Source organism: Leptonychotes weddellii, chromosome 16, assembly GCF_054177405.1.
Source record: "Leptonychotes weddellii isolate Sample4059 chromosome 16, ASM5417740v2, whole genome shotgun sequence".
Taxonomy (NCBI): Eukaryota; Metazoa; Chordata; class Mammalia; order Carnivora; family Phocidae; genus Leptonychotes; species Leptonychotes weddellii.
The window spans coordinates 43,125,208-43,134,714 of NC_138384.1; the positions used below are offsets into that span (position 1 = coordinate 43,125,208).

Below are 9,507 nucleotides of genomic sequence, written 5' to 3' on the forward strand. Positions count from 1 at the left end.
AGTCCCTGACCTGGGGGTGTCTTTTTTCCTCCCGCAAAGGAGGAAACGGCTCAGCGAAGGGAAGTGCCTGGTCAAGGTCACCCGGCGAGGCAGTGGGGAGTCGGGACTCGAACCCGCGTCCTAGTGAGCCCAGGGCCTCCTGGAATCCCTCCCTAGGGGAGAGGCTGAGGGCAGACAGCACTCGAGAGACGGAGAGATAGTGAGAGACACAGAGACAAGAGAGACAGAGGCAGTGAGAACCGAAACACAGACAGAGGGATACAGGGAGAGAGACCGAGACCCAGAAAGACACCTATCCGGACGGGAGAGTCAGAGACAGTCAGAGACTCAGAGATACAGAGAGAGAGAGAGACAAATAGCCAGGAAGATCAAAACACTGAGGCAGCGACTGAGAGAGGCCCGCAGCCGCAGGGGTGGGGACCCCCGCCGCCTGACCCCGCCTCCTGTCCCCTCCGCCCCCACGTTGGGGCCCAGCCGCCGGGGGCGCCGCGGGGTCGGGAGGGGGCGGGCGCGGGGCGCGGCGCGGGCGGGGCCCTCGGCGAGCCGCTCCGCGAGGCGGCGGGAGCGGCGGCGGGTCCAGGAAACCCCTGGGGTGGACGGGTGGCCCCGGGGGGGGCGGCGGGGGGGGCCGGGGGCGGGGAGGCGGGCGACCGGTACCGCCCCGGCCGACAAAAGTCCCTTCAGTTCAGCCGGCGGCAGGGGAAGTCCCGGCGCCCGGCGCAGCCACCCTCCGGTGCCGCCGAGCCGAGCCGCGCTCCGGCCGCCCGCTCGGCCGCCGTCTCCGGCGGCCCAATGCCCCGATGCCCCGCGGGGGCCATGGACGAGGGGCCCGTGGACCTGCGCACCCGGCCCAAGGCCGCCGGGCCCCCCGGCGCGGCGCTGCCGCTCCGCAAGCGCCCCCTGCGCGCGCCCTCCGCGGAACCCGCCGCCCCCCGCGGCGCCGCGGGCCCGGTTGTCCCCCCGGGTCCCCTAGGCGGCGGCTCCGACTCCCCGGCGGTCCCCGCGGCCCCCCACGGACTGGCCCGGCCAGAGGCGCTTTACTACCAGGGTGAGTGGCTCCCACGGGTCCTGGCCAGGTGGGGGTCAGACAGGGCATAGGGTCACCAGAGCCAGGGAACAGTTCAGGACGCAAATACAGGGGCTCCCAGGGAGCTGAGAAGCAGGCGGACAGAATCCAAGGCCCCAAGGACACAGATATGGGGTTCCTGGGGAGCTGGGAGGGGGCAGAGCCTGAGGTCCCGGGGACACAGTTATGGGAACATCAGGGAGCAATGTCTTGGGACACAGATATGGGGGTCCCAGGACGCTGGGTGTCAGGGGGCCCTGGGGGACAGAGCCCAAAGTCCGAAAGCCACAGATGTGGGGACCCAGCAGACAGTGCCTAGCAGTACTGATATGAAAGTCTCTGGGAATCAAGGGGGCAGAGCCTATAGTCCCAAGAACACAGAGTTATAAGCTCTTTAGAACCCAGATATCTAGGATTATGAGGACTCAACGCTTAGGCCCAAGAAACTGGGGTTCTTGGCATCCAGATATGTGGTGTCAAAAGGAGTCAGGGAAACAGCGACTCAGGTTCTAAGAAGACAGATATTAGGGACGTCAGCATATCAGAATCTCAGGAACCTGATATCAGGGAAGAGTGGGAATCAGGAGAACAGAGTTGGAGTTTTAAGCACCCCAATATCTGGAATCACAAGGATGCAAGGAAACAGGCCCAGATAATGGGGGTCCTGAGGAGCCAGTAGGACAGAGATCTGGGGTTCTGGGCACCCAGTTATGTATGGTCACACAGGCTCAGGGTCTCATCTGAGGTCAGGAAGTCAGGGGGTCACAAAGTCACGGCTTGGGGATGGACGGGTCTAGGAATGGGGGACAGGACTGGGAAATTCTGGGACTGAAGGATTTAGGGCCAAGATGAAGAATTTAGGCAGAAGGCTGCAAGGCACCAAGGTCTGGTACTGGAGATATGAGGACCTGCAAACTTGGGGGTGCACGGATGGGGGCCCCCAAGGATCAGGAGATGACAGAAGGCCAAACACCATTCTCCCCATCCTATCTCAAGGAAGGGGCATCCCCTACCACAGCTGTGCCACATCACCCGTCCCTGAGTGACCCCAAAGCTGCAGAGAGCCCATGCCTCCACTGCCCCCTCCCCTTTCCCATTCCCTGGATGAGAACCCAGGCCTCCGTTTTCCCCATCTGTGTGATGGGTGGAAACGGCTTCGACCGCTGCCATGGTTGGTGTCTGACTCCACTCCTCTCTCCTTCTGACCCACCCTTCTCCCCAACTCTCTACAGTCACCCACACCCTACACCTAGTGCTTCGTCCATTCTTACCTCCTTCAACCACAAATTTACTCAGCAAATAGGCCCCGGGGTCCCCCTGGTGGGTGATGATGGGGTTCAGGGCCATGCCTACTAGGAGACGGGGAGTCAGATTAGTGAAAAGTGACAACAACAGTGACCAGGGCTCACAGGGGATGGTGAAAGGGGAAGCCGCCTGAGCCCAGATGTATGTGGAAGGCCAGGTTGTCTTGGGCCTTTATGGCCCAGTATGAAATGCAAAAGGTACCTAGAAAAAGGGGCAGGTGACACAGCAGGTGCGAAGGCCTGGAAGCAGGGGTGGGCTGAGGGTCTGCGGGCTTGGCCTCACCCATGTCCTTTCTCTGTCCAGGACCTTTACTGCCCATTTATCCCACCCCGACTATGGGCTCCCTCTTTCCTCTCCTGAACCTGCCTACACCCCTGTACCCCATGGTGTGCTCCATAGAACACCCCTTGTCGGCTGACATCGCTGTGGCCACTCGTGCAGATGAGGACGGAGACACGTGAGTAAAGCGCCTCGCCCCCCATGAATGCCGGCCCTGCACCCACCTCACCCACCACAACACGGGGGCACCCAGCTTGGGCTTTCGAGTTCTCTCAACCTGTTTCCACTGCACGCTGTGACTTGGAGCAAGGCTTCCCCCCCACCCCCGCTCTGTGCCTCAGTTTCCTCTTCTGAAAAATGGGCAGTCTGAGAGCACTTACCTCCTAGGATTGTTTTTGAAGCAGGGGGCTTCAAAATTTTTATCAAAATCCAAACATGAGAGGGGTGCCTGGCTGGCTCGGTCGGTAGAGCATGCAAGCTCTTAATCTTGGGGTTGTGAGTTCAAGTTCCACGTTGGGTATAGAGATTACTTTTAAAAAATAAAATATACCCAAAGATACCCAAAAATTCTTTAAAAAAAAATCCAAACATGTGAAAGATACTTCACTGATTGATTTGTTACGTGAATTATACACGTTAAGCTCTTAGCACTGAGCCTGGTAGGTTATAAGTGCTCAGTAAGTATTAATTAATATTATTGTTATGATTACTTTATGCTAAACCCAGCACACATCCACACATAGAAGTTTGAAATAAAACTTGCATAGAACAAAACAAGAGTCACCCTTACTAGATGGGCTCCACTCTGTATTTTCTATTCTAGTCTGTTTCATGGTCATAGAGGTCAATTAATTTGACGATCCCTTTAAACTGATTTCACACATCCCATAGTTTCTCCCCTGTGGTTGGGAGAACGTGCCCTTGAGGCTGCTGAAAACCCCTGCAGGGGAAGGGTCAGCTCTGTGCTTAGCACACAGTAAGCACTCAACACCCTTGACCATGCCGATAATTATTTTATCCACCCAGGTTTGAATTTCAGCTGGCCACTTTCTCGCCCCTCTCTGCCAGAGTTTCCCCCTGTAAAAACAAGAACTATAAGCGTGTGAAAGTCTGTGAGGCAGACAAGAGATCGCTGCTATCAAGTGCTTATCTGGGAATTGGTAGGGATGGAAAGGACAGGCTCACTGCTGCAGAAAATGGGGGAGAGGGGGAGGCCTCCATCACTGGCCAACTTGGTGACTTTACATCCCTGAGCCTCGGTGCCCCTTTCTGGAAACCGGGGCTCATATCGGACCTACCAAAATTAGGATTCAGTGCAATGATGTACACACGCAGAGAACATAGAATAGGGCCAGGCACACAGTAGGTTCTCCACACAGGGGAGTGGGGCAGGGAGTGTTCTCACAGAGCTCCCCAGGGGCTTCTGGGCCATTCTGTGAGTCCTAGCAGGAGAAAGTGCCTGAGAAGTCTAAAAGGCTGAATAAAACTAGTTCCCTCCCACTCTGGGTACCTCTGGGGTCATCTGCGAAATAATTTGTATCTGCCCCCAGGGATGATTTGTTTGCAGCCTGTGAATGCAGGGTGCAGAAGGCGACCTGGCACACCAGTCTCAAATCCTGCGCCCCACCCACCCTCCCCCGCTCTCCCCCCTCTCCCCCCTCCCCTCCAAAGCAAACACTTCAGCCTCAGCTGCCTGTTGGGGGAAATCCCTTCCCGCAGAACTTGACCGCAGCCCAGCTGCTTGCCTCCCCCACGTCAGCAGCCGTCACTCACTCGCAGCCTCCCCCTCCTGGCGTTCAGTCTAACCTTAACCCCTTCCGCTGGGGCCAAGACTTTACCGGAATGGACAGCTGGCTAGCCTGGGGGTGGGGGAGGGAGACACGCTAAGTCTGGGTCCCCAAAGCAGCCAAGCTTAGTTGGGAGCCTGGACTTCTAGGGACTGAAGAGAGCAAGAATCTCGGGGCATCTGGACCCTCAAGAGGTCAGGCACCGGGAAGCTAGAGGTCTCGGTCTCCAAGAGAGAGGGGAGGTGTTCTGAGTCCCAGAGAGCAGACGTCGGGGTACTGTATTCCTTGATCCCTGGGGGGTTAAGGAACAGGGTATCGAGCAGCTTGGGGATCTATAACTCACAGGGACTGGGGAAGTTGGTATCCGCAAAGAGTTAGGGCACAGTATGACCGGGTCCTAAGAGATCTCAGGGGTGGATGCCGGGATCTGGGGGATTGGGAGCCAGCTGGAGTCTGAGCCCTGAAGGGTGGAGTTCCAGAGGGGCCCCTAGGCTGGAAAACTTGGGGTCCTTCCCCCCAGGGAAGCTTGGGTCTCTTTGGTGGGCCTCCCTCCTGCTCCACCCCACGCGAGGATGGAAGTGGGGGTGCCGGGGGTGGCTGGGGTAGATCCCCGGCGGGAGGCTTCCCTCCCCGGGGAGCAGGAAGCGGAGCCCCGCCCAGCAGACCTGTTACTGGAAGTCCGAGGGCTGGGCCGCCCCTCCCGTCCCCACTTCCTCCAGCCCCGCCCCACCCCCTGCAGCCCGCGCGTTTATGGGAACTCAGGCCTGGACGGTTTCTCTGAAATCATTCGCTCCCTCTGCCCTCGCTTAACCCCGCCCGCCCCGAGAGGGACCCAGGCCAGGCTTCCTGGGAGATGAAGGGAGGGAAGGGAGCCCTTCTCCGGGTCGCACCCCACCCCACCCCCCCGCCCCGGCCCAGGTCCGGCCCCTCCCCCAACATTTGCCTTTTAAATTTGGCTCTCACGGATCGGGATCTCCAGGTTCAGCATTTCACCTGCAGAGCTCCTGTGGGCAGGTGGGCGCGACCGTGGCCGATACCGTACGGAGGAGACAACCGGAGGGCCACGTGACTTTGCTCTAGCACACACAGCTAGGGAGAGTTGCAGCCTAATCTGCACCCCTGGCCTGCTTAGCCCCCCAAAGCCACCACCGCCCCCCGGGGAGAGGGGGGTGAGGTTGCTGCAGGATCTCTCCACCACCACCAAAGCACTTAAGAGAGCTGGTTTACCGTGTGGATTTTGGAAGCACATCCCACAGTGGGGAGAACCCCTGTTCACCTGCCTTAGCAAGGCTCTGGGTAGTAAGAGGCAGTGGTGGGTGAGAAAGTCGTTGCTCCAGTAAATGGACGTCAAGAGAACGGTCTGCAGCCTGTGTGTATGCGGTCACCCTCGTAAGCTCAGTGCTAATGTCCCCCCCCACCGACACACACACACACACACACACACAGAGTCATCCCAGATTGCCCTCAACTCTAAATGGCTCTTCCAGGTTTGGGGCTGTGGGAAGGAGCCCGAAGGGTATTGGGAAGCAGGACTGGGCAGAAATTGGGCTGCTGGGAGTCTCAGCAGGGCCTTAGCTGCCTCACGGGGACGGGAGCAGCTGCAGCGGCCTTTAGAGATGGGACCAGAAGGCTAGGCCCTCTATGCCAGCACCGACAGGTCACTGGATGCCATGGGATGGCAGCTGCCCCCCGCTCAGGACCGTGGCAAGCAGTGCTTTTCAGCGGAGGGTAATTCCCAGAGAGAGCTGAGAGCCGACAGCCTTCCCAGAAGCTGGGGGAGTGAGTCCTTCAGTCCAGAAGGGGGGATCTGGGTCGCACAGCCCCGGGTGTCCAGCACAGTGACTCCATCCCAGTCCATCCCACCTCCCCTCTGGGCAAAAATCCCTCCAAATAGATGCACTGGGGTTGGAGGCTGAGCGTGACTCGCATTGACAAATGCTGAAGAGAACTTCCCACTCAGATCACAGATGAGCAAGCCGGGGCCGGACGGGAGAGGTGGGAGCATGCTCGCCAGCCTCAAGGATGGCCAGGGATCACCGCCATGGATTCATTTATTCAGGGCATGCTCATGGAGCACCTGCTGTCAGCCCCAGCCGCACTCCGGGGCACGGGGCAGGGACCAAAGCAGACAAAACGCCCTGCCCAGGTGGCGCTGACATTCTAGAAGGGGAGATTCAGACAGGAAACAAAGCAAACTGTACAATGTCGGGTGATGATGTGGAGGAAAATTAAGCAGGGGAGGGGGGGAAGGGGAGTGAGCCGTGGCCACACCATTCCGGCAGAGGCCCAAATGCGGGGAGCAAGTGGTGCAGATGATCTGGGGGATGACTGTTCCAGGCAGAAGGAACAGCCAGTGCAAAGGCTCTGGGAGGCAAGCAAGCATGCTTATTCTGTTCGAGGCACAGCAAGGAAGCCAAGCAGAGCGAAGAGAGCAGATGGAGAAGAAGCCAAAGGGATTGAAGAGGGGGAGGCAAGATCACAGAGGGCCTGTTTGGCCCTGATTCCGAGGGTTCTGAGCAGAGGAGGCACCTGACCTGATTGAGGTTGCAAAAGGGTCTCTCTGGCTGCTGTGTGGGAGACAGACAGCAGGGCAGGGGTGGAAGGAAGCAGGGAACAGTCCAGGAGGGAGGAGATGGTGGCTGAACCTGGATGGAGGGAGTGAGGGTCAGGAACAGTGGTTGGATTCTGTATACGCTTCCAAAGTACCCGGCACGTGTTGGACTCGGCACCGCGAAGTGTATGGGGGTGAGAGGTGACCAGCCCCTAATGCTTGTGATCCCCCCATCCCCAGGCCACTCCACATTGCCGTGGTGCAGGGCAATCTGGCAGCTGTGCATCAGCTGGTCGGCCTCTTCCAGCATGGGGGCCGGGAGCTGGATATCTACAACAACCTCCGACAGGTGAGGCTGGCGGCCTGGATCTGATGGAAGAGGGGCCTGAGGGTCTGGACTCCTGAGTCCTAGGAGCTGGGGAGTCCTGAGGAGCTGGTGGGGGGCGGTGGTGGGGAGCCTGACTCTTGAATCTGATCGGAGGACTGACTCCAGATTTCTGGTACCTGGATAAGACTGGAGCTCGGGGTCAGGACTGGGACGCAGGGCAGGGCACAGGTCCCTCACAGTCTCTGTGCACCCCCCTCCCCCCCAGACACCGCTACACCTGGCAGTGATCACCACATTGCCATCCGTGGTCCGGCTGCTAGTGCTGGCTGGTGCCAGCCCCATGGCACTGGACCGCCATGGCCAGACAGCAGCCCACCTGGCGTGTGAGCACCGCAGCCCGACCTGCCTGCGGGCCCTGCTGGACAGCGCAGCCCCGGGCACCGTGGACCTGGAGGCCCGCAATTACGACGGTGAGCTCCTACCCCGGCGCCGGAGGGCGCTGTCTGGCAAGACCTGAGGTCTTGCCGGGGCTCCAAAGCCCCAGACCCAGGTTAACTGAGTCTTCCTGTACCTCAGGGCTCACCGCCCTGCACGTGGCCGTGAACATGGAGTGCCCCGAAGCCGTGCTGCTCTTGCTGGAGCGCGGTGCCGACATCGACGCGGTGGTGAGCAGACGCGGGCCGGGGGTGGGGCCAAGAGGAGCCGGGGGTGGGAGGAGGGGGCGGGACCCCCAAGGGGCGGGGCTTGCGTGGGAGCCTGCGCGAGTGGGTGGGGTGGGGCTTCAAGTAGCTAACCCGATTGAGATGCTGGACCAAGCTGCTGGGATACTGGCCGCCGGCTGATTGGGCCGAGCTTGGAGAGGCTCAAAGACCTTCCCTCCTTTCTGCAGGACATTAAAAGCGGCCGCTCCCCGCTCATCCACGCAGTGGAAAACAACAGCCTTAGTATGGTGCAGCTGCTGCTGCAGGTGGGTACGGTCCCTGCCCTTGGCCTCTCGCCCACCCCTTCCTCCAGCACCAGCCCAGCAGTCGCCCCGTCCCTGGCTTCCAGCTCAGGCTCCCGCTCTTGCTCCGCTTCCAGATCTGTCCCTTCCTTCTAGGCCTCATTATGGCAACCCTATGCTTCACCCCCCAGGCTGCCCTCTTGTCCCGGGACTTCTCCCTTTCCTCCCCCGCCCCAAAATGAGCCGGGCCCGGCGCAGACTGCCTTGCTCACCCTGCCTTCCCGCTTTGGCCCTTTATGCGTCCTGTCCCTTCCGCCCCGCCTCGACTCTGGACCTTTCCTTTCTCTGACTCCGCCCCTACTTCGGCTGGCCGGGACCGTGGGCCGATCAGCGGGAGTCCAGCCCGGGTTGATCCGTTCGCCAGCCCAGTCCCGCTCCGGCCCACCTTGGGTTCTGGCTTCCACCCTTCTGTCAACCACCCCGGATCTAGTCCCGCCCCGGTCCTGGCGTCGGTCCGGGCCACCAGCCTGCGTCCCCCGCCCTTCACTCGGACCCCATCCCGGCCCCGCCCCTCCTCTGGCCCCGCCCCATCCACCGCCCGGCGCGGGTCCGGCGCGGCGGTGGCGGTCCTGACCCGTCCCTCCCGCCCCGCAGCACGGCGCCAACGTGAACGCTCAGATGTACTCGGGCAGCTCGGCGCTGCACTCGGCGTCTGGCCGCGGGCTCCTCCCGCTCGTGCGCACGCTGGTCCGCAGCGGCGCCGACAGTGGCCTCAAGAACTGCCACAACGACACGCCGCTCATGGTGGCGCGCAGCCGCCGGGTGAGTGTGCGCGCTGGGAGGGCAGGTGCCCGAGCGCCGGTCCGCGTGGATGCGACACCTCGGTGCGCGCGCGTGTCTGTGCCGGTGCGTGGGGCGGGGGGGGGGTAGCGGGACAGCCTGTGGGTCCCAGCGAGCTCTGACAGGGGACATGGAGGCACGAAGCAGACCCCGTGCACGAAGAGAACGGAGAGAGGGAGAGCAGTGTGGGCAGGAGTAGCCTGATGGTGACCTCCCATCTTCCCACAGGTCATCGACATCCTGAGGGGGAAGGCGACCCGGCCTGCTCCTGCATCACAGCCAGAGCCCTCGCCGGAACACAGTGCCACCACCTCCCCTGAGAGCAGCAGCCTCCTCAGCTCCAACGGTGAGAACCTAGCTCCCGCCACCAACTGTCCAGCCCGGCCTCCCCTGGACCCTCCAGGCCCC

General features: G+C 60.9%; 1 protein-coding gene across 1 annotated transcript in view; it reads left to right on the top strand.

Moving 5' to 3' along the window:
- The first annotated feature begins 581 nt into the window (after positions 1 to 581).
- The window catches only part of BCL3 (BCL3 transcription coactivator), a 16,166-nt gene continuing 7,240 nt past the window's right edge, over positions 582 to 9,507 (top strand). The window contains exons 1-8 of the mRNA XM_081807903.1: positions 582 to 1,048; positions 2,675 to 2,828; positions 7,229 to 7,337; positions 7,582 to 7,786; positions 7,893 to 7,981; positions 8,206 to 8,283; positions 8,914 to 9,081; positions 9,328 to 9,502. Coding sequence (XP_081664029.1) covers positions 793 to 1,048; positions 2,675 to 2,828; positions 7,229 to 7,337; positions 7,582 to 7,786; positions 7,893 to 7,981; positions 8,206 to 8,283; positions 8,914 to 9,081; positions 9,328 to 9,502 — 1,234 coding nt within the window. The 5' untranslated portion in view covers positions 582 to 792. The remainder of the gene's footprint in view (positions 1,049 to 2,674; positions 2,829 to 7,228; positions 7,338 to 7,581; positions 7,787 to 7,892; positions 7,982 to 8,205; positions 8,284 to 8,913; positions 9,082 to 9,327; positions 9,503 to 9,507) is intronic.